This window comes from Bos mutus, chromosome 4 (assembly GCF_027580195.1).
Source record: "Bos mutus isolate GX-2022 chromosome 4, NWIPB_WYAK_1.1, whole genome shotgun sequence".
Taxonomy (NCBI): Eukaryota; Metazoa; Chordata; class Mammalia; order Artiodactyla; family Bovidae; genus Bos; species Bos mutus.
In genome coordinates, this window is record NC_091620.1 from 93,343,872 (window position 1) to 93,369,649 (window position 25,778).

At 37.7% G+C, this 25,778-nt stretch overlaps 1 protein-coding gene across 3 annotated transcripts in view; it reads right to left on the reverse strand.

The window, feature by feature from the left end:
• BZW2 (basic leucine zipper and W2 domains 2) overlaps positions 1 to 25,778 on the reverse strand; it is a 62,292-nt gene that overhangs the window by 19,140 nt on the left and 17,374 nt on the right. For 2 of the 3 annotated variants that reach the window (XM_005897371.3, XM_005897372.2), the window contains exons 3-6: positions 15,545 to 15,721; positions 9,045 to 9,148; positions 7,560 to 7,625; positions 3,847 to 3,982 (exon numbers count right to left, since the gene is read on the reverse strand). In XM_005897371.3, the coding sequence (XP_005897433.2) occupies positions 3,847 to 3,982; positions 7,560 to 7,625; positions 9,045 to 9,148; positions 15,545 to 15,721 (483 nt within the window). Of the gene's footprint in view, positions 1 to 3,846; positions 3,983 to 7,559; positions 7,626 to 9,044; positions 9,149 to 15,544; positions 15,722 to 19,678; positions 19,863 to 25,778 lie in introns of all 3 variants that reach the window. The other variant, XM_070369762.1, reaches the window with a different exon arrangement.

The following is a 25,778-nucleotide window of genomic DNA, read 5'->3' on the forward strand; positions in this document are numbered from 1 at the left end:
GAAATGATTAAATAACTTAGAGACCTGATTTGTTACAAAGGAAAAATGGAAAGTTCTCTAGGCTATTCATTACTCAAAAGAATATTTTCATGAGAAGGAAAAAAAGAAGTTACAGTACTTTTCTAACTTGGACTCCCGAATTCCAACCTGTTTTAACTGTAAGTTTATTTTTACCACGGCCAAAACCATATTCAAAGCCAAGGATGTTATAGTGTTTTGCCTCTATTTCACTCTGTGGTTCACCAATATTCCATGTTTATAACAGTTATCCTGAGGTGCAACAAATAAATCATGAGTCGTACGACTGAAATGTCAACATGTCAACTAATCTGCTGATAAATGATGCCAGCGCAAGAACATCAATAGTGACAGGTATAAATAAATAAAGTTATATTTATTTACATGCATCATTTACTTTACAGTTTTACTTTTTGTAAAAAGCATTTTAAAATATTCATGAGTTAAGCTATAAAAATGTCAGTTCTGTTTTCAGCTGAAATCTTTTCTGGATGTTTTTAAAGAGATTTTAAACATTGCTATGTTAATCAGGAATCCACTCAATTACATACTCATTTATAACAGGATTTATTTCTAAATATAAGTAATCAGATAACTAATAGACAGCTTTTCTGTGAACACTTTAAATGTCTAAATTAATGTTGCATTTATTTAATGAAAATTTAAGGAGTAGTTGATACATTAAAGTGATTTTTCTGAACTGAAGACTTCACTATTGTTGGTGGTCTAAAAGCAGTCTCTAGTCCCCTTTCCTAAGAGAATTCCCATCTTCCTGAGGCCAGGTGACTTCTAATTAGTCTAAGCCCTGGCACCACCCTCCTTCTGCAATGATTAATAGTGAGGGAAAAATTTGAGCCCTGAATGATATTGCTGTTCACTCTGAAGTCTGTTCAACTTTTACATATATTGTTACATAAGAAATAAATGCCTTTAAATGGGGGAGGGAATAAATTAGGAATTATGGGATTAACACATGCTGCTGCTGCTGCTGCTAAGTTGCTTCAGTCGTGTCCGACTCTGTGCGACCCCACAGATGGCAGCCCACCAGGCTCCCCCGTCCCTGGGATTCTCCAGGCAAGAATACTGGGGTGGGTTGCCATTTCCTTCTCCAAAGCGTCAAAGTGAAGTTGCTCAGTCATGTCCGACTCTTAGCGACCCCATGGACTGCAGCCTTCCAGGCTCCTCCATCCATGGGATTTTACAAGCAAGAGTACTGGAGTGGGGTGCCATTGCCTTCTCTGGGGATTAACACATACCTACTACTATTATATAAAATAGATAACCAACAAGGACCTACTGTATAGCACAGGGAACTATACTCAGTATTTTGTAATAACCTATAAGGGAAAAGAATCTGAAAAAGAATATACATCTGAATCACTTTGCTATATACCTGAAACTAACACAACATTGTAAATCAAATTTGCTTCAATTAAAAAAATGTAAAAAATAAAATTTAAGAAAAAAAGAAGAAATGCCCTGACACAGAAATTTATGTCCTGTCTTCCAGTTACTTACAGGTAAACAAGTCCAACTAATACAGACACCAGCTTTACCCAATGTTTTTCTTTTGAATAGCAGAGAAACTAAGCCCCTCCAGCCTCAAACTAACACAATAAACATGAGCTAGAGAATTTTATGTTGTCAACTTGTTGACCTGGATTTTTAATATTATCATTACTTCATAGTCAATATAAAATTTAATATAAACTTACGTAATTAAAATTTTTTTTTTTGCTTATATCATTTTTTAATGAAATTAAAACAGACATTTGTAGGGATCACAAATGTAGAAAATTCTTATGATGACACAGTTGTGATTTACTAAATTAACATATTTCATCCACAGCCATATTTATGAGACAAGAGTATTCAATAAATTACTATTGTTATTATCACTTCCATGAAGAATATAATTTACAGGATTTCTAAGAATAATATATTTTCACAACTCTTTTAACAGCTAATATCAGCTTAATTAGCAAGTAATTAAATTTTAAACTCAGGTGTCATAATCTTTCAATCTTTGAATATAGAATTCTCATGAATCTAGAGTAGTAAAAGGAAACACTGATGTCTCAATTCCTTTTTGATAAGAATCTGAATGCTGTCTTTAATGTAATTAAAATTTTTAAAAAGGATCTTGTAATCCTCATCGTAAGTAAGAGAAATAAAGTATGCCTGAAACTAGGAGTCTAAAAAAAAAAATCAGGCTCAAACCTATCACTGTGCATTAAACGTGGCTCCTGGTGGAAGGATTGGAGAAACTTTGTACTTGAGATTCTGATGAGTGGATGATTCCCCTTGGCCATTTGTTGGGTGGGAAGTTGGGGAAAAGGTATAATTTCATAACCCTTTCCTATTTGGGAAGAAAAAGTTTAAGACTTTAGTTTCTAAAGATGGTGGAATATAAGGAAGAACCATATGACAGAGGCACTATGTCACTTCTATCGCAAAAGTATACTTTCCTACCCCTCCTAACATTTTACCATAAAAAATTTCAAGAAGAGCTTCTTACAGAAGAACTGAACAAACTGAAAAGTAAACACTCATGTACTCACCATCTTGATTCTGCAGCAGTTAATGTTTTGCTGTATTTGCTCTATCACATTTGTCCATTTATCTTTCTAATAATTTAATTTTAATACATTTCAAAAGAAATTACATACATCATTTAAGTTCTTAATACAACCAGAAAGAATTATTTTCTGTTATAAATGCTAGGGATAAGTCTGATGTTAATTAACACTTACTGTTTACATTTTATCTTTTTCTCCTAGTATAAAATGGCTAGTACCATAAATAAAACATGAAGGATCACGAATTCTCTTCAGGAAAACATTCTAAAGTGCTATAATATTTTAACAATATATTAATAACAATTAGAGAGTCTAAAACTATAGAGAATCTCTAAATAATATGATTTGACTCTTGATTTACTATTCTTTTCTCAGTTATAAGAAAAGTATAACTCATTTCACTGCAGGCATGAATGAGGCTGGGACTTCACATCTGTAGGAGTAAAACCCAATTCTAAGAAGAAACAGATGTTTTCACAAAAGCTCTTTTAATTTGTCTTTAAGAAAAAAAATAACTCTTTGTTTAACTGCAGTTAAAACTTGAATATCATTATCCTCCTACAAGAAAAAAAAAAAGCCCACTTCTGTATTATTCTATAACCATGTAATTGTATGTATGCCCATCAAACTCTTAATGCGTTAAAATTAAAGCAAAAGTCTTAGGCAGCCGTCTGGACTTCTAAAACAGACATAATGAATACTTTAAAAATGTGATCAGAACGAACCTCTGAGCACAAGATCTTGAAGGGGAACAGTTCAGAAGAATGGCCCAAACCAGTGAAGTAAGAGTTTGGGGGGCATTTAGGAATGTGAAGGCCCATTTTTGGCTGTTCTACTAAATGGAGGCAAGTGTTTTAGGCTGGCATTCTGTTTCTGAGGGCAAAAAAGGCTAAATGTCCCACAAAGAATAGAGAGTCCTGCACAATGAATCACTGTCCCAGCAAAATATGTCAGTAAGCGTCTATGTTGAGAGAAACAGTTTAGAACTGATCAATTTCAGGGTCTTTGACTGAGACTTATGCCAAAAATTCTAGTTTGTTATTATTCTTTGATTGTCTTTGTATAGGTGTGCATATTTTTCTCCTAAATTCCTACAAGAAACACATACAATCCTTTTATTGTTTGAACATACACACACAGTCTCTTACATGGAGCACGGATGGGCAGCAGAGAACGCCAAGAAGAGGTACTGGTATTTCTCTTTGGCTTTCTTTTCCCAGCTGACTGGTAAGAAAATGAACATGCGTACCTTCTTTGACTAAGCTGTCAGTGAAGAGACTGGTGAGGATGGTGGCAGGCAGGGTGCCGCTGCCCAGCAGGATCCCCGACAGCATCGCCAACTTTGTCTGCTCTGTTTCGGAAAAGGCTTTAAGGAAGAGGAGAAGCTGCGGGTCAAACAAAAGAAACCATGTCTATAAAGCAAAGGACTAAAGTAGGAAAATAGCAAACAATGCACATCCACAGCTAGGTGGCTCCCAACTGACGGCTCACGGGCAGCACACTTACTCACTGGAGACACACACATATGTCCCATTATAAACTGGGCGCTATAGAAAGGGACTTTATCAGGCCTTGTTCCTTCCTCCCAAATTTCCTTACAATTTAGCTACAGATAACATTCATGGGAAGGAAAAGAGGCATTTGGAGAACAGTGTAAACAGGTCACATAAATAACTTCAATTTGTATACGACAAAGGGTAAACATTACCAAGTGTCTTCTGAATACACTGTTGCCTTTCATTTCTTTGTATGCTCCCCTAGTGCTGCGCCCCCCACCACACCCCCACCCCACCCATTTTCTTTGCATTATAACAAAACAGAAGTCAATAAGCTTTGACATCTAGCATATACTTTTTTGAGCCCACAGCATACTTTTTTAAAACAAGACTGGGTAAAAAAGGGTTTTCAAGGTTCTTGATGCCTCTTTTTAAAATGGTGAGCTTCAAACTAGGTATTTCTTAGATCATAGAGTTTTACCACCAACCCCGGTGATGAGGTGATGGAGGATATAAGATAAAGAAAAGTTACGAGTGGAGAAAAGGCCACTGCTGTGGGTTGGAAAGAACAATTGTAATGAGAAGGTGATAATGCTGTCTGGGTCCTTCTGGGTTGCAGCGCTGCCAACATCATATCCCAGCAGTAGAGGAAGTGACAAAGCAGCAACCCCAGAAAACTTGGAAGGGAACGCAAAGCAAAGGGGCTAAACCCCACTTGCCAGTGTGAGTTCTAAGAGTATCCATGCCCTCCTTTTTCCTAACCCTCCTAGCCACCTAGTGTTTTGACCGTACTATATTTGTATTTCATGGCTACTTTTCTCTGTTTCAACAGACTTTAGGCATGTTACTGAGATTCCCCAGGGCCAAAAATCACAACTGGGGCTCTCCAGACTTATTCATTACCCCATACCGATGAAAAAAAAATCACTGGCATAAATACAGACTTATTAAGTGCTTTATGGCCAATGAAATTCTGTTAGCTCTGTGCAGTGAATAGGGCTATATTAATGTACCATCCCCAACAGTTACAGAATTATTATATTACAGAGAGGTTATGTGACTCTCCAAATATTTATATGATGAGTAAGTGGCAGAACTGGAATCAAACTAGCCCATTTCACTCCCCATTTATGCCTTTTAAAGTCTCAATGATTTAAAGACTTTCTAAGCTCACTTTCTAAGCTCACAAGAAAAGAGGGAGTGAAAGAAATTGGGGTTAAAGCTCCAGGGCGCAGCAGGAATGAGGTAAGAAAAAAACTGAAAATAAAAACTAGATACTTTACATCAATCTGGCTTTTTCCTCATTGTCAAAATAAGAAAGATACAAGTAAATAATGAAAAACTGCCAAGATAAAAATATTAACACTATTTAAGAACATTAACATATTCATCAAAAACTCAATTATATTAGCAAAATGATGCAAAAGTTAGCTTTTCTTAAAATATCCATATTGTTCAATTATACAAATAAGTATTAAAATCAGACACTACATGTAAAAAATGGATACTCTGAAAAACAAATAATTCTTGAAAGCATATTCATCAAATGAATCGAGTAGAAAGTTTTCAAGGTTCAAATGAACTAGGAGAAGAAAACCATGAGTGATATTATTGGGCATAGTGGTAAGATGTTTATTTGAATGCTTTAGTATCATTTTTTGGTCCTATCTATCCCTCTATTTTAATGACACACTTCTTATTTTCTAAGCATCTAGCCAAATAATGGACCACTTTAATCCATTCAAATGTTTTTCCATGGTTAAAAAAATGTAATACACGCTAGTAGAATAAATCTAACATAGAATAATATAAAAATGTGAATAATCTCTTTAATCCTATTTCCTTAGAATAAACATTATTAACAGTTTGAGATGTGTCCTTTCAGATTCTTAAATGTACTTCTATATGCCTACATTTTATAAATAACTACATGTATACACATGCTTTTACTGAACTATACATTGATAACAGCTCAAACTCACTGAGTGGAGCAGAAAGTTTTCTGAACACTTTATGTATATACGCAGAGAAGGCAATGGCACCCCACTCCAGTACTCTTGCCTGGAAAATCCCATGTATGGAGGAGCCTGATAGGCTGCAGTCCATGGGGTCGCTAAGAGTCGGACACGACTGAGAGACTTCACTTTCACTTTTCACTTTCATGCATTGGAGAAGGAAATGGGAACCCATTTCAGTGTTCTTGCCTGGAGAATCCCAGGGACGGGGGAGCCTGGTGGGCTGCCGTCTATGTGGTCACACAGGGTCGGACACGACTGAAGCGACTTAGCAGTAGCAGCAGCAGTATGTATATATGACTATTTATGAAAGTCTTGATCCTGGCTTTCAACAAAGAAATCTGAGGCACAAAGAAATTAAGTAACTTGCTAAGGTTAAACTTCTGCCAAATGGTTGCTCTTTTACTTAACAATTTATCATAGATATTTCCTGTCATCAATTCATGTGGTTATGCCTCATTCTTTAACTGACTACATAGTATCCCACTATAGAGAGAGACCACGATTTAATGAACCTGTCTCCCACCATGAAAATTTATGTTATGTCTCAATACTGTGATGAACATCTGTATGCATATATAGTTGTATGTTTTCATGCTGAAGGATTTTTTTGTACAAAAGTAGAGCCACGGAGAATACAGATTTAAAAAAATGATTTTGCTGCTTAAATGTTTGCTATATATGGAACCATTTTGAACAAAGGGAAGCAAGAGTGGGTAAGCAACAAAGTAGATGTTGCAAAGTAACAAAGTTGATGGTTTCTTTATTCCCTTGGTTTATAATTTAGGCAGATATCTAAAATCAGAAGTGATGGCAAAGCAGCATACAAATCTGCAACTGCCATATATAAATAAAGAGGAGCTACAAACTAGAAAGGAACATACTGCAATTTCTGAAAAGAGGGCTTCTTTAATAAGGTGCTATTGCTTATTTGGCTATTTATTAGAGGTCAATTACTGTGCTAAGTACCTTACAGCTCATAGAAATTATCCCTACAACAACCATACATAAAGTCCATATTTTTATTGCAGCTATTTTATAGATGAGAAAAAAAACCAATGAGATTTACACCCAGATACTAATTCCAAAGGCATGCTTCTATCTCCTTTGCTAAACAGCATCTTCTAAAATTAAAGAATTTTAGTGATTAATAGCTGCTGTGCTATGCTCTTTCATAAGCTTTAGCTAATTATATATTCTATAAAAATATTCCTTTGAACAAAGCATGCTGGCTTACATTAAACATGAAGGAAAAGTTCTAGGCTAATCGTGTATTTCTTTCTACAGCTATTAGCTAATGATCTGTCATACTCATTTCTTCACTCAACAAGCATTTATTAAAAGCTTAAAGAGGTCTGTGGTTCTCTGGACTACCACTATAAAAGCAAAAATTTCGTCCCTCTTCCTGTCATCATTGTAGCAAACAGAGTATATTACATCTGAATTCTTACCTTTTTCATTTCATCCTCAAATGCTTTTTCTAAATACTTATATCTCCTGATGAGTTTGTTGAAGACCTAAGCATAACAGAAACCAGTCAATATTATGTAAACAATTTTAAAAGGCAAACTCACCTCAACTACACGGGTCTACAGTAATAAAAACATGTAGTTAAACATTCTCCTACTGTGATATGAGAACCACAAACATTTCAAAAGAGTTATTATGACCTGGGGGATAAAACAGGATCAAAATGCACGTAGAAAAAAAAAAACAAATCCATTTGAGAATATAATAGGTGAGAAAACAAAAAATGACTTTGATGAAAATAAAAGGAATATAATTTTCAAACTGTGTGACACAGAGATGGAAAATATTAATAACTGAAACAAAGGGGATTACAGATACAATCACTGAGATACATGATGGGAGGAGATCAGAGTTTAGGGGAGATTATACTCCAGGTGAATACAAACATGATTTCAGCAGATGAGCAATAAAGACTACTGGCCCCCACCATCCAGCTAGAACTCTCAAGCAGGATTTCGCAGTGTGTCAGTGGAATCCTGGACTGTTTTTCAAAGAGGAATGATGCTTGTTATGGACCAACATCTGTGTTCCTCCTAAATTCATACACTGAGGCCCTACCCCCAAGTAACTCTAACCTCTGGGCTCTAATGCCTGATGATCTGAGGTAGAGCTAATGTAACAGTAATAGAAATAAAGTGCACAATAAATGTGATGCACTTGAATCATCTCCTTTCCTAATAGGCTGCTTGTCCTTTTTTTCTTGACTTACAGTTCTTTATTTAATCTGTATATAAATCCTTTATAGGCTTTATGTATTACAAGTATCTCCTTGCCTCTTTCTTTTGAACAGCTACCTGATAGTTTATTAACAGGAATTACCAAGCTCTACTTAATCAGTAGCCTGTGAATCGACTTATGGATTTCCAGACCTATGGATTTTCATCCTTTGATGTTTTAGTTTTGAAGGATAGTGCTAAACGACTTCCCTGGTGGCTCAGACGGTAAAGCGTCTGCCCGCAATGCAGGAGACCCGGGTTTGATTCCTAGGTCGGGGAGATCCCCTGGAGAAGGAAATGGCAATCCACTCCAGCACTCTTGCCCGGAAAATCCCATGGATGGAGGAGCCTGATAGGCTACAGTCCATGGGGTCGCAAAGAGTTGGACACGACTGAGCGACTTGACTTGACTTCACTTCACTCTCCCTAAAGCTGGGACCAACTTATATTCCAACAGAAATTATGATTCCTCATGTCTCTTATGGATGAAAGGTAAAATGCTCTATCTTCCTGAAGTTTAATGATCACTGTCTTATTACGAGTGCAGTTAAGTATCTCTCCATATGTTTAAGAGCTACTGAACATTTCTATTAAAAAAGTGACCTGAAGAATTTCTGAATCTTAACTGTTCTTAAATCTTATTTAAAGGTTTCCCTTTTAGCACAACAATCTCTCAGCGGCAGGCCCTACCTGAGCATAGCTTCGGATGGTTTCATGATCTTCATTTGCTGAAAACACACAGTGATTGGTCATCTTGGTCTTATCACCGTCATCTATGCGTGTCCCTCCAGGGGCTAGTAAGAGAACGGTTAATGACCATTAGGGCAGCACTGAAATCAGAAGAGCATGTGTACAAGAGATCAATTCTTGCACATCTAGGAAAACAGTAAAAGTAGGTGTCACATAAATGTTCATAGAATGATGTACATGTGTAGATACAGAGTTTTTTAGAAGATTATCACCTTAGTAAAAATTGCGTTCAAGTGGTTGTGTTTATTATGAAGGGCTAATTAAATCTTATGAATAAATTAATTGCATCCAAATAGACTCGTGAAGGAGTTAACTTTTCCAAAAACTAATTCACTTATAAAAGATGTTTGTACGGTTTGGTTTGTGTTTTTGCTGTGCTGTGTAGCATGCAGGATCTTAGCTTTCTAACCAGGGACTGAACCCATGCTCCCTGCACTGGAAGCAGAGTCCTGACCACTGCACCGCCCTTGTTTATACTTCTATGATAATGCAAAATGGCTATTCGAATGTGTATTCCTACCACAGGGTATGGGACTGTTGATCTACATACTTGACTTCACTGGACCCTGTAAGTCTGGTTCTTGCCAAAGTGTATCCTTAACCACGATAGCTAAACAATAACATTTACTCAGTGAATTTAATTCGATTATTCTCAATGTAGTTCCTGATGTTTCCCGCGTCAGAACATGGTTCACTTTCCAGGTTTGTTACTAATATTTTGCTGGACTCCAGTTCACCAGCACTAGTACTCTCCAGACCTGGCTTTTATAGTAGATCTTGATGGTTTCCACTTCAGTAGGTATCAAGAATGTTTCCTCCTCACTAACCCAGTTATCCACACAGTGTTGATCAGTATACACTCTGACCCCTTGTCATTTATATTTGATCACCAGCAGTTGCATTGGCTAGGAAAGAGTGTATTTTATTGTTGCTCATCTTTGCCCCCATACCCTATATAGTATCATGGAAGAAATGGACAAATAAATGGATTAGAACAAAAGAACGCCTTTTTTCTACCACTCAAGTTTCCTCATTCAGAGGGCTTCCCAGGTGGCACAATGGTAAAGAACCCACCTGCCAATGCAGGAGATGCAAGTTCAATCCCTGGGTTGAGAAGATCCCCTGGAAAAGGAAATTGCAACCCATTCCAGTATTCCTGCTTGGGAACTCCCATGGACACACAGAGGAGCCTGGCAAGCTACAGTCCATGAGGCTGCAAAAAGTCAGACACTCATACACACATGCTCAAAGGCTCCTCCTATAAGTTTCAATGGTGGCCATTACAAACATTGGTTGATTAGAAGACCAGAGTCAGAACACTAGGTAGTTTTGTTTTCTGATTTTACTTCATCAGAATTAGGGTGGAAATTTGAGCAAGTCAAATTAGGTTAATAACTACTATACACTCAAATATTTGTTGAGTAGATATTTGTACAGGCCATATTTTAGTGTTTTGATTTGAGTCATATTTCATACCTTTGGATGAGATGAGCCACAAATAGCCAATTGTTTCTTACAGTTTTATAAGTAAATTCGTTGTTAGAAAAGTCAGCTCCTTCAGGAGTCTGTTCTCATGCAATTAATTTATGCACAATTCAATTAGCCCTTTATAATGAATACAACCACCTAGAACAAATTTGTTTTGGGGGGAGGGGAACAAAATTTTATTAAGAGGATAATCTTCTAAAACCTCTGGACTAATGATTCCTATCTGATAGAGGTTATACAACTGAAAAGTCTGATTTGGAAACTACAGTCTTTAAAGAGGTAAAAATTAAAAACTGCATTCTCTTACAAAACAAAATATTTGTTACACATTAATAATATGTGTACACAATAATAATAACACACCTCGCTTTTTTTCCCCCAATAGTGGGACCAAGTATTAATTGCCATTTCTAAAAATTTTGTGAAATTTTCTGTTTTTCTCGAAATAGAAGAAAAGTAAGGTGTTTCTTGTATCTCCTCTTCAAAGTATACAATTGAAAAGCCAAGATAACTATTGTCTCAAGAATAGCAGTGGAAGCTAAATATTTTTGTGAATGTGAAGAAAACTCTTACATACTAAATTAGCAAACAAAATGTTTATATAAAAATAATGTGGCTAACTTTTTTCATTACATCATAGGTCTGGCCTCGGTAGATATCTGGGGTTATACTAACTGTGCTCATACACCGTACCAAACATTTTGTCCTACGCTGTTTTGGACATATGAATGTGGCGTGAAAACATGAATTCTTTTTTTCAAACATATGTGGTTTATTAGGAAAAAAGCCTAACAGTGGAAAGACTGACAAAGAGCGCTCAATGTGTGTGTCTGTAAAATGAAGGTGGTGGTAAAGGAATCTCCCCTTGAACTCTAAGTTCTATGAGTAAGAGAGAGGCAAGATGCTGCAGACCTTGTGATCCTAGTATGGGCTGTACCTATAAATTTGCTGATCATCATTATGGAGATGGTAAATGAAGTCTTGAGACAATCAATGCAAAGCATATAACTTTGAACATATGTGAGGTGGCAAATATGGAAACCTTGAGCCATATGAGAAGTGGCACTGAGAGAGGGAGTAGGGAGTCTAAATGCTCTATGAAAGGAAAGAAAGGGAAACACTTCAAGGATGATCAAAGGGTCAACAGTGCTGCCAGGAAGGTACTACGAGCTGAAAAGGGTGCCCCAGATTGACGGGTGAAGTCATTTGTGACTTTGACAAGAACCAAAACTGACCAAAGATTTTCCTTGCACACAATTTACCAGTGTATCAGTAAAAGTTTATAATAGTTAAGGAAATTGAAAAAGCCAATAATCACAACAGGAAAGGTTCAATCTCACTCTTAATATGGTTTTCATTCTTTTCAGAATCGTTTGAGGTAACACTTATTATAGTAAGAAAGACAACAACATACTGCAGAGTAAATACAAAACAGCAGAGAGAGTTATTGTGTTTGCATAATATCATCCCATCCTCAAAAGTTTATGCACTTAGGTAAAGAAGATCTGTAGAAAAGAATTAACCAAATATTAACAATAGTTATCTCTGGGTATTGGCATTTGAGCACACTTCAGCTCAGTTCAGTTGCTTAGTCATGTCCAACTCTTTGTGACCCCATGAACCACAGCACGCCAGGCCTCCCTGTCCATTGCCTACTCTCGGAGTTTACCCAAACTCATGTCCATTGAGTTGGTGATGCCATCCAACCATCTCATCCTCTATTGTCCTCTTCTCCTCCTGCCCTCAATCTTTCCCAGCATCAGGGTCTTTTCAAAGGAGTCAATTCTTCGCATCAGGTGGCCAAATTACTGGAGTTTCAGCTTCAACATCAGTCCTTCCAATGAACACCCTGGACTGATCTCCTTTAGGATGGACTGGTTGGATCTCCTTGCAGTCCAAGGGACTCTCAAGAGTCTTCTCCAACACCACAGTTCAAAAGCATCAATTCTTCTGTGCTCAGCTTTCTTTACAGTCCAACTCTCATATCCATACATGACTACTGGAAAAACCATAGCCTTGACTAGATGGACCTTTGTTGACAAAGTAATGTCTCTGCTTTTTAATATACTATCTAGGTTGGTCATAACTTTCCTCCCAAGGAGTAAGCGTCTTTTAATTTCATGGCTAAAATCACCATCTGCAGTGATTATACTTGTTTTAAAACATCTACTTTCTGCTTCATTGACTACGCTAAAACCTTTGACAGTGTAGATCACAAAAAACTGTGGAAAATTCTTAGAAAGAGATGGGAATATCAGACCACCTTACCTGTCTCCTGAGAAACCTGTATATAGTCCAAGAAGCAACAGTTAGAACTGGACATGGAACTGCAGACTATTTCCAAATTGGGAAAGGAGTACATCAAGGCTGTACATTGTCACACTGCTTATTTAACTTACATGCAGAGTACATCATGCAAAATGCTGGACTGGATGAAGCATAAGCTGGAATCAAGATTACTGGGAAAAACATGAACAACCTCAGATATACATATGATACCACTCTAATGGCAGAAAGTGAAGAGGAACTAAAGAGTGTCTTGATGAGAGTGAAAGAGGAAAGTGAAAAAGCTGGCTTGAAACTCAACATTCAAAAAACTAAGACCATGACATCAGGTCCCATCACTTCATCATTTCATGGTAAACAGATGGGAAAAACTAGCAGATTTTATTTTCTTGGGCTCCAAAATCATTGCTAATGGTGACTGTAGCCATGAAATGAAAAGACACTTGCTCCTTGGAAGGAAAGCTATGACAAACCTTTGTCGGCAAAGTGATGCCTCTGCTTTTTGATGACAAACCTAGACAGTGTATTAAGAAGCAGAGGTGTCACTTTGCCGACAAAGGTCCATCTAGTCAAAGCCATGGTTTTTCCAGTAGTCATGTATGGATGTGAGAACTGGAACACAAAGGAGGCTGAGCACTGAAGAACTGATGCTTTTGAACTGTGGGGCTACAGCAGGCTCTTGAGAATCCCTTGGACTGCAAGGAGATCAAACCAGTCAATCCTAAAGGAAATTAATCCTGAATATTCACTGGAAGGACTGATTCTGAAGCTGAAGCTTCAAAACTTTGGCCACCTGATGCGAAGAACTGACTCATTTGAAAAGACCCTGATGTTGGCAAAGGTTGAAGGCAGAAGGAGAAGGGTACAACAGAGGATAAGACGGTTGGATGGCATCACCAAATCAATGGACATGAGTTTCAGCAAACTCTGGGAGATAATAAAGGACAGGAAGCCTGGTGTAGTGTAGTCCATGGGGTCACAAAAAGTAGGACATGACTTAGTGACTGAACAACAACAGCAATTTCTGAGTATTGGGATTTGAGCACACTACAAAGTGCTTTTATACATGGACTTGAATTACCTATAACGATAATGAGATTTTCATAAAAAGTAGCAATAAAAATAAACTTGGCACATAGTGAAAGCCAGCAGTTCAAATCAAAAAGGAGTCTGGAAGTCAATGGGGCCATGGACCAGCACAGATAGATATAAGAGCTCAGAGTGAAGAATTAAAGGGTAGCTTTACCTAGATAGGCTTCCCTGGTGGGTCAGATGGTAAAGAATTCACCTGCAAGGCAGAAGACCTGGGTTCAGTCCCTGGGTGGGAAGATCCCCTGAAGGAGGGCATGGCAACCCACTCTAGGATTCTCGCCTGGAGAATCCCCATGGACAGAGGAGGCTGGCAGGCTACAGCCCATGGGGTCGCAAAGAGTCGCACACAACTGAGTGACTAAGCACAGCACAGCACTATCTAGAAAGGTTGTATATACCCTGTCTTACAGTAGGTTGGCCTAAGCAACATTTCTCAATGAAAGGCACTTACACTATGCTGTGCAGGGCAATTTTTGATTGTACAGAATGTTCCTTGCACAGCAGAGTAGGTGGCATACCCGGCCTCCACTCCCACGTCTTTGTGACAACCAAAACACTTGCATATGTTTGCATTTGTCCTTCAGGTGGTTGAAAACCACTGACCTGGGGATCTGACCACTTGCAGTGATTTACGATTACCATAGGAAGTAGTTACCAAAACCAAGTTCTAAGAACAACTATGAGAGGAAAAATGAGTGGTCGTGATACCTAATAAACATTTAGATCAACACACCAGGACACTTAAATAGTATTCTGAAACCTTTTCCCCTGATGCCCCTGCTCTGTAAGACACAGTTTTTATTTTGCTTTTTACCTATTTTTAATAATTTCCAAACTTCTATCTTTAATCCTTTTAGTTACACACTCACAATTGTGAGGATTTTTTAAAAACTAAATACAAACTATATTTCTTAGGCATTTTATTATTGATTGATGAAATGATATTTAATGAAACACTGGAACTTCTTTTTAAACTTGTTGACAAAGTTAAATCTCACTGCTCATTGTACCAAAAAAAAGGGTGGATGGGACTAAAAAGAAAGGTGCGATGGCAATTGGGATTTAACTTGCAGGCAGATTCTTTATTGTCTGAGCCACTAGGTAAGCCCCTTAAATCTACTGCGATGATCTAGATAAGTGGTCTCCAACCTCTCTGACACCAGGAACTGGGTTCACGAAAGACAACTTTCCCACAGACTAGGGGTTGAGGACCCCTGATCTAGACGATCCCCAACTATAATGCAGAAATTACCCCTCCTAAATCCACTCCAGAAACATTCAAAGATTAGGGACACATAGGAAAGTTGGCTTTTAGCTACAGCAAAGTGGCCAACCATGTTGTCTGTCAACAAAAGTTCTCAGTGCTATGCCTCTCTTAACCAACAAACATTTCACAGCCACATCAACACCATTCCAAATCATAATCTAGGTAAAAGTTTTACAGACTCCCATTTGTATTTTTTTTAAATCAACTATCATGCATGTAAAGCTTATAAAGATTCTGTCTCATAAGAAAATATTTCAATAGAATTGAAAGTACATAATACTATAAGATGCTCTAGTATATGGCTTACCAAGCATACTGCCAGCCACCAGGATATCGAAGAGTGTGTCTGCATAGCGACGATAATCTAATCTTGAGCCTGTAGAGTCCAGAAACTTGGCTACAGCTTCAAGGTCATCACCAGCTTCATTAAGCCCCTGGACAAGTGTATCCCTGAAGACTGTGGGTTCGAATTTCTCTTTTTCATCTAAAATAATAGATAATACAATGGTTCTTTTACTTATACATCATATTGCCAAATGCAACCATACATTTCCTTTGCTCACTGGTTTTTATTTGATAGCATGGTTATTTAAAAGTTGAAAGACAATTAAGATTTTGCACTAATTTTTCATGTTAAAGCCCTTGTTTAAATATTCATTTAAGCAACTGATTTCCGCTAAATGGGGCCACACTTTAACACATTAAAAAGTTGATGATCAATCATTTGTATCACTCATAGGGTAGGCCAGTGTAACTATTAACTCTAACTCTCTAATAAAAAATAAAATATAACAATCAAAAGTTTAAAAAATTTGTTCTATCCAGGATAGAAAAAGAAAATGACTCTGGGAGAATCATCTAAGAATAAGGGAGAATATAAAAACAAACAAAATAAAGACTGGGAGGGAGGAAATAAAGAGGGGTACCTCTTTAAAAAAATTTTTAATTGAGATACAATTGATATATGATATTAGTTTAATGATTTGGTATCTGTACATATTGCAAAATGATCACCATTAAGTCTAGTTAACATTCATCACCATATACAGTCATATATTCTGTCTTGTAATGAGAACTTTCAAGATCTTATTTCAAGTATGCAACACAGTATTATTAACTGTAGTTACCAGGCTGTACATTACATTCTCATTACTTACTCTACAGTTGGAAGCTTGTTCTTTCTGAATACTACTTTCGCCCATTGGCCCGCCTCTTCATACCCTCTCCTGCAACCATCAATCTGTTACCTATGAGCTTTTTTGTTGTTTTTATTGTTAAGATTTCACATATAGAGATCATATAGAATTCATCTTTCTTATTTCACTTAACATAATTCCTCCCAGATCCATCCATGTTGTCACAAACAACAGGGTTTCCTTCTCTTTATTGCTGAGTAGTGAAAACTTAGGTTGTCTCTATATCTTAGCTATTATAAATAATGCTTCAGTGAACACTGGGGTGAATGTATCTTTTTGAGTTAGTGTTTTCATTTTCTTCAGATAAATACCCAGAAGTGTAGTTGCTGGGTCATATGTAGTTCTATTTTTAATTTTTTAAAGGAACCTCCATACTGTTTTTTATAGTGGCTGCACAAATTTACACTCCCACCAAGGATGTTCAAAGGTTCTCCTTTAACCACATCCTCACCAACACCTGTTACTTCCTGGAAGGATATATATTTTTTTAACAAGATAAGTTATTCCAGAATATTTAAATATTTAATAAATATCTGAGCTATATGTTTATAAATCCAGCTTCAGAGAAGACGTTGACAACGTCTTCCTGGTTGCATGACCCCTTGACAACCTTCAAAAGTACTAAAGTTTCCAAAGAACTCTTGTGTTTATGGATTATTACATCCATGGAAACTTATTTTATAGAAATAAAATTAAAACTATTTATTACATGAAAGATATTAGTGAGAAGACAGGCACTGTTTTACACTTTTGCATTTCTTTAAAAGTCTGGAGTAATGGCAGATAGACAAATTCTCAAATGTACTGTGTCCAATTTGTTGCAGTATCACACATCCTGAAACCACTGTTAAACTCCTGAGAGAATGTGTGAAAGGGGAAAATATTATCTTGGTATTTTATTATGAAAACAGTTTGAATTTTGTAGATGCCCTGAATTATTTCAGAGGATTTAAGGATACAGATACTATGTAACTTTCTCTCCTCAGCATACTCTAGAGAGACTTCTAGACTTCTAGAGTCTTCTAGAGTCTCTCTAATAGAGAGACTTCTCTGTGGAAGGTCACTTTGGAGTAAAATCTTGAACAAAGTAAGGATCACTTGAAAAAAAGTGAAGGTAACAAACTAGATGTCAGATGACGAGTTAAAAAAAATGACTAGATAAGACAAAGGATCTAACATTCAGTTCAAAGAATTTCACCCTTTCCCCCTTACAAAGACTGAGTCGGCATACGGGGAAAAGGGGCAAAGGATGACATCCCCCCAGAATATTCTATCGTAAATGTCTTTAGAGAAGTAGATATTGCAACTGTTTTGTTTTTTTTTTTTTTAAAGGAAGAAAGAGGAGGAGAAGAGAATGCTATGGAAAAAAGAAACATTACATGAATAAAAAATAGTTCTTGGAAATGAAAAATATGATAGAAAAACTTAAGAACTCAATTGAAGAGTTAAAAGAGAAAGCTGAGAGTATCTCTTAGAAACTGACAGAAAAGTCAAACACCTACATAATAGAAGCATAAAGATAAGAAAAAGAGCAGACTAGTCAAATGTCCAAACAAGTGAATAAAAAGATAATTTTCTTAAAAAGGGAAGGATTTAAAACTTTCAAGAAATTTCAGTTTTAAAGGAGATGTGAGTTTCCCAATGAAAGACTATTTGTGGACACAGCACAAGGACTGAAAGTGGATCCACAAGGAGTATTCGTTACTGTGAAACTGCAGAATAAAGCAACTCTCTGAAGTTTCAAGCGCAAAAAACCAAATCACATACAAGGTATCAAGAAACTGAACAACCTTGAATTGCCCAACAGAAATACCAAAAGCCAGAAGATATTCCTTCAAAATTCCAAGGAAAAACAATTTTCAACCCAGAATTCCAGTGTTTGGTCACACTATTAATTAAACATAGGTCAGTGGAGTTCAGTTGCTTAGGCAAGTCTGACTCTTTGTGACCCCATGGACTGAGCACGCCAGGCTTCTCTATCCATCACCAGCTCCTGGAGCTTGCTCAAACTCATGCCCATAGAATTGGTGATGCCATCCAACTATCTCATCCTCTGTCGTCCCCTTCTCTTCCTGCCTTCAGTCTTTCCCAGCATTAGGGTCTTTTCCAGTGAGTCAGTTCTTTGCCTCAGGTGGCCGAAGTACTGGAGCTTCAGCTTCAGCATCAGTCCTTCCAATGAATATTCAGGACTGATTTCATTTAGGATTGACTACTTTGATCTCCTTGCAGTTCAAGGGACTCTCAAGAGTCTTCTTCAACACCACAGTTCAAAAGCATCCATTCTTTGGTGCTCAGCTTTCTTTATAGTCCAACTCTCACATCCATACATGAACTATTGAAAAAAACCATAGCTTTGACTAGATGGACCTTTGTTGGCAAAGTAATGTCTCTGCTTTTTAATATGCTGTCTAGGTTGGTCATAACTTTTCTTCCAAGAAGCAAGGGTCTTTTAATTTCATGGCTGCAGTCACCATCTGCAATGATTTTGGAGCCCAAGAAAATAAAGTCTGTCACAGTTTCCATTGTTTCCCCATCTATTTGCCATGAAGTGATGGGAACAGATGCCATGATCTTCACTTTTTGAACGTTGACTTTAAGCCAGATTTTTCACTTTCTTCTCTCACTTTCATCAAAAGGCTCTTTTAGCTCCTCTTGCTTTCTGCCATTAGAGTGGTGTCATCTGCATATCTGAGGTTATTGTTATTTCTCCCACCAGTCTTGATCCTAGCTTGTGCTTCATCCAGGCTGGCATTTTGCATGATGTACTCTGCATATAAGTTAAATAAGCAGGGTGACAATATACAGCCTTGACGTACTCCTTTCCCAATTTGGAACCAGTCTATTGTTCCATGTCCAGTTCTAACTGTTGCTTCCTGATCTGCATACAGATTTCTCAGGTGGCAGGTCAGGTGGTCTGGTATTCCCATCTCTTGAAGAATTTTCCACAGTTTGTTGTGATCTACACAGTCAAAGGCTTTGGCATAGTCAATAAAGCAGAAGTAGATGTTTTTCTGGAACTCTCTTGCTTTTTTGATGATCCAGCAGATACTGGCAATTTGATCTTTGGTTCCTCTGCCTTTTCTAAATCCAGTTGAACATCTGGAAGTTCTCAGTTCAAGTACTGTTGAAGCCTGGCTTGGAGAATTTTGAGCATTACTTTACTAGCGTGTGAGATGAGTGCAATTGTGTGGTAGTTTGAACATTCTTTGGCATTGCCTTTCTTTGGGATTGGAATGAAAACTGACCTTTTCCAGTCCTGTGGCCACTGCTGAGTTTTCCACATTTGCTGGCATATTGAGGGCAGTACATTAACAGCATCATCTTCGAGGATTTGAAATAGCTCAGCTGAAATTCCATCATCTCCACTAGCTTTGTTCCTAGTGTTGCTTCCTAAGGCCCATTTGACTTCATACTCCAGGATGTCTGGCTCTAGGTGAGAGATCACACCATTGTGGTTATCTGGATCATTAAAATCTTTTTTGTATAGTTCTTCTGTGTATTCTTGCCACCTTTTATTGATATTTGCTGCTTCTTTTAGGTCCATACCATTTCTGTCCTTTATTGTCCCCATTGCTACGTAACAGCAGATTAAACATATATTAAAACATTTAAGGCCTCAAAAATTATGTTTCTCATTCACTCTTTTTAAAAAGCAGTTGAAACAGACACTCCACCAAAATAGGAGAGTAACTCATGATTTCACAATCTTATTAAGTTATGAGATCCCAGGAAAAAGAGAAAAAAATCTAAGAGACAGACAACAGTACTTTTCAGGATAGTAGGAAAAGGGACATTTCAAGCTGTACTGTTAACAGCTAGACAACTGGTCTAAAGAACAAACTGAATGGAAGAGTGTTTTCCAATACAATCATACAGTATGAAGTGATACATAGTTAGAATTCCTTCAATAAAATATCATTGTTAGAATTCCAAAACTGCTTATATGAAGAGATTTACATAACAAAGGAAAGTGTGGTGCTGCCTAGTTTTATGGTACAGAAAGCTAAAATCATTGACTATAAACTCATTTAATCCAAAGTGAAAATGGTGTTCAGAAACATAAATAATAGTTTAGCCCTGAAGACCATGTACCAGGTCACAATGATATAACCCCTAATTAAGAGTCTAGCTAAAACTGATGAAATGAAAGAACACAGACCAAGAAGAGGATTTTGCAGGTGGGTGGGGGGGTGTGAAAGAATCCTCGTATCCCACAGCAGGAAGTGCATCCATAATACACCTCTCCAACAGAAACATCAAGAAACAGCCAAGTAGAAGTGCTATGTGGTCATAGAAATGCAAATGCTAAAAGAAGCAGTTAAAGGTTAGAAAGAATACTGCTGGAAAGCAGACTTGCTACTGTTGCAACATGTTTTGCAGAATGGTTTGACTATTTAAGCCATGTATGTGTGGACTATTCAAACCATGTATGTGCATGACTTAGATACAATTAAAAACTACATTTTAAACCAGACAGCAGCTATCTGGTTTGTACAGACTGCCTACCTATGGTGTAACAGAAAGGATGTGTTGTAAGAGGTTAATACCACAACCTCAGAAGCAGAGAAGAATGGCATTCCCAGTACCAGTCACAGTCACGCAGCGTAGGATTCCACGAAGACAGATGTAAATTAACTTGAACACTATTTGTCATGAACAAGTGATAAAAGTCCCTTTGATTCCATAAGCAAAACATTATGCAGACAAGAACATGCAAATGTTGACTGCAGGGGAAAACATAATTAGGGTCTTGTTGTGAAGCGGGGGAGGGAGAGAATGGGCACCCTACAAGAACAGACCATGGGTGTGGGAGGGGCAGGCAACTGTGACCAGAAGGACAAACTCACTGGCAAGTGTCATCCCCCTGCTGGGCGCCCAGCTAAAGGGTAATTCTCCTCCCACCTTGGGAAAAAGTTCTGTTTCCTTTAATGCAAAAACGCGAGAAGTCAAAAAGGACCACAGGTTGCTTACTAAGTATTAGTCACTCAGTTGTGTCCAGTTCTTTGTGACCCCATGGACTGTAGCCAGCCGGGCTCTTCTGTCCATGGAGTTTTCCAGGCAAGAATACTGGAGTGGGTTGCCACTTCCTTCTTGGGTCTCCTGCATTACAGGCTGATACTTCACCATCTGAGCCAATAGGGAAGCCTATTAAGCTTATTGAAACTTGTGACCAGCTCCCAAAATCAACTGAGGCCACCCACATAATGGCACCCCATTATTAGGATGTTGACTCAGGTGGCAGAACAGACTTTTTTGATGGTTTGAAATTATAAATTTGAAGCATTGGAAAATATAAGTTGGTCAAGAAGGTACAATTCAGACCAAGCTAGAAATACAGACAGCTTTGTTTTGAATCTAACAGACAACTTAAAAACTTTTGCTTGTGAAAAGGCCTTCACACTCCAGTTATACTTTTTCAAAAGACTTGCTAAGGGAGAGAAAGGCAGTATATTACAGCCAGAGATATTTCAACAGTGAGTAATAATGCAGTAGGTCAAGATGCTCATGTATAGCTTGGGAATCTTAAAAAGTCATGACGGCCTGGGAGGATTAATAATTCTCTTGCAGGATGAAGAGCAGAACTCCCACGTGCTAAGTTAAGTGTTCATCTGCAGGAATTTAAAATTCCTGTACAGGAAAATGGCAAGAACGTTAATGGAAGTTTGGGGAAACAAGACAATATTTTACCCAAAGGTTCTTTTTCACCTTAAACAACCAACAGTAAATATGATATGTATTTCATTTGAGGACAGTGCAGCAGAAATATCAACAAAATTCTAACAAAATTATGACATTGCTCCCTTGAGTTTCCATTTGGCAGGTCAAAGCTCCCCTGAGGTGGGAACGTTTAGGGTCTGTGTTGGTGAATTACAAGTGTGACACTGAGGAGTTAGTCATAATCACCCTTCTATGGCACAGAGAGAAACAGGTCTTTTTCTGACGTGCTTATAAGTTATCTAAATACTATTGCTTTCTCAAAGAACTATGGTAACTGGAAGATATCCCAACATAGTGACAAAAATAACATAAGCTACCATCTTTTTCTGCAGGTCACTGAGGTAGAGAAAAAGAATGCGAAGTATCATGGATTTTCTAACCATACACACAGATTGACTTCCAATATATATTACCTTAAATGATTCACTTCATTAGTTCCTAACACCATTTATTACAAATCTTAAAGAGTTATTTAAAACCGCCAACTCAGATCTAAAGCCTCAGAGAGAAACCTGAGTACGTGGTCACTCTGGATGCCTGATGTTTGGTCATTTTTTCTCACTCCTATTTTCACTAATTTTAATTGTATTTTTCTACAAAATTTAGAGGGGGATCACTTGAATTATTAAACATTTCATCTCGCTCATTTCATCTAAGCATAACAATGGCTCAGGTGAGAAGTGTTCATCCTTCTTGGATTCCCAAAAGTCACAGTAGAAAACATAATTTCTTTGGAGAAAATTTTATAAGATGTGCATATTTCATAAAGGATAAGTTCTATATGATGTGCCCCACTATAATGTTTGGGCTTCCCAGGTCATGCTAATGTTAAAGAACCCATTTGCCTATGCAGGAGACATAAGATACGGGTTTGATCCCTGGGTTTGGGAAGATCCCCTGGAGGAGGGCATGGCAACCCACTCCAATATTCTCGCCTAGAGAACCCCCAAGGACAGAGGAGCCTGGCGGGCTACAGACCATGGAGTCACAAAGAGTCAGACACGACTGAAGCAACTTAGCATGCACACACCATAATATTTCATTTTGATGTTAAGAAGAAGAAAAAAGAACAAAACATTTTTAGACTGACTTGGCAGGGAAGAGCATTAGCTGTGCTAGGGAATAGTTACAAACTGAAGACAGAGCTTCAGAAGACAGCCTATTAAAATGACCTTGAAATATCCTCTGCAGATTTATTTTCTCAGCTCTACGAAATTGCCAACCATTTATCTGAAGTCAGCCCCATCATAATAGCAAAAGAAAAGCCAAAGCACGATGAATTGTCAGGAGGCAGTTCACTGTTATGAAAAGCAGAAAATGAGGCTGACTCCATTTTTTCCCCCAGTCAGCAGTTTGCACAAAATAGCTCAAATGGAGCTTTAAATCCCCAACAGACCTGAGTTATATAAATCTAGATCAACTGGCAAATTATAGATAACATATTTCTGGGTGGCTCTCTGTGCGTACTCCTGAAGCAATGAGACGCAGGCACAATCTTGCCCATCAGATGAATCAGAGGCAAACCAGTTCAGTATGAGAGGCAACCTTTCCGTTTCAGAACTGACCGACTGTAAGGGCCAGTTTACTCGTTGACTCATGTTAGCTCTTGTGCAATCCATCCTAAGGCCCTCTCCTGGCATTGGAGCTCAGCTACCGTGAATCAGCGTCACGTTAAGAAAGCTGCCTGAGCTGAAGATCCAGGTCTGAGATTAACACGTTCCCTCAGTGGGCAGGTGGTGGCAAACCTTTCTTCACCTCACAGTGGGGCATACGTTAAATATTATCACATTACCAGGAGCAAGAATACCTTAACTGTGACTAGATTTCTGATTAAGTCCTTTGGAAATCAACGACGTCATTTATTTATTTATTTTTTTCCCAAGACTGCTTTACACAATGAGACAAAGAATGCATACTGGTTTCGGCACCTTGGATGGCTATCTGCTTCCAGATTTCAATCCTCATTGTGTAAGTGGGGACACAGTTTCTAAAAGGACTAAACACAGGCGGTGGTTCAGGCTATACTTGTACTTCGTTTATGGGGATGAGTCAAGGATGCAAAAAATAAAAACATAAAAGCATATAAGACAGAAATACTGTACAAAATAACTACCTTTTTGGTTTTTAAAACTTTTTTTTCATTTTTTAGAGAGAATGTGAAGTTTTTTGGCAGGCAGCATTTATAGTTAAATTTAGCCTTACTGCTACTGAGTGATTCTTATAATCTCTTCTTATTCAATTGACCCATTGTATTGAGAAACCTTTTCTTTCTACTTGACCACACTTGGCTGCTTCTTACACAGACAGCCACTACAAGAGACCCTCAGCTACAGACACTGGTGGGGAATGCCAAAGGCATCTGACACAGGTTAACAATCCAATAATTTAGTGCTAGACGACCATTACATAGCTTCTGTTTCATAATCAGCAGTGAGGCCTTCACAAAGATACTCAATCACACTTTATCTTTACACATGATACTTCCTTAAATATTTTTCAGTCACTCTCCTCAGTGTTAGTCATGCCATATTTCATACTTTGAAAAGTTTTCCAATCAAGTTTTAGCTCAACTATTCTTAAATCCAAGAGGATTTCTGTGTAATTATGCAAAACTGGTTAAATATTTAGAATACTTAAAAATTCTTTATACAGAGAAATGGTAAGATGAACACGAAAGGAGTCACTCACATACAGATGTTTTAACAGCCACCATCAAACTGGCTTTATCACTACTTTTCCCACAATAAAAGACACTTGAAAATATGAATTTTAAAGTTTTAAAGATATTTAGGTAAATTTCATTCGACTTTCTAAAATTCTGAAATGGTTACAGCTCTTTTATATCTCTTTCCTTTTACATCTCTTAGCTTTACTATCTTTGCATATGAACATTTTCTTAAAAACATAAATAAAGCAAAAACCACAAGTGCAAAGGCAAATGTCAAAAATAGTGAAGTTTATCAATTGCCTTCATAGCCTCACATGAGACTAAGGCAACCTGAACAGACATAATTACCCTCATTTTGTAGCTAAAGACACAAAGCTCAGACAAGTTAAATGCCTTGTTCAAAAATCAAACTCCTAAATAACTGGCAGTTCTGAAGCTGGAATGCAGAACTTTAGATTTTACAGTCAGAGCTCAAAAGACAGGAATTAGTGAGGTTAGGTGGAAACAAAGATAATACTAATTCTTCTTTGTGGAATTAAGAAACCTCACATAGAAGTGGGCTTCACTGGTAGCTCAGCTGGTAAAGATCCCCTTGGAGAAGGGAACGGCTAGCTACTCCAGTATTCTGGCCCAGAGAATTCCATGGACTGTATAATCCATGGGGTTGCAAGGAGTCGGACATGACAGAATGACTTTCACTTCACTTCACTTCAGCTACAACTGGAGTCCAGACATGCCTGTAGGGGGAGCTCTTACACCCTCTCATGCACCATCAATTATTCCAAACAGGAAGAGACTTAATGCCCTCATCTCTAGTCTCCAACAGAAAGCTGTTGCCTACTTTACTATCCAGAAGGAAGAAGAAAACTTTTCTCCACCTAACCAAAGCCCAGCCAATCAGAGAGTGTACCAGTGCAACCTATGAGAAGCCTCCATACTTTGGACTTCCAGCTTCCTAA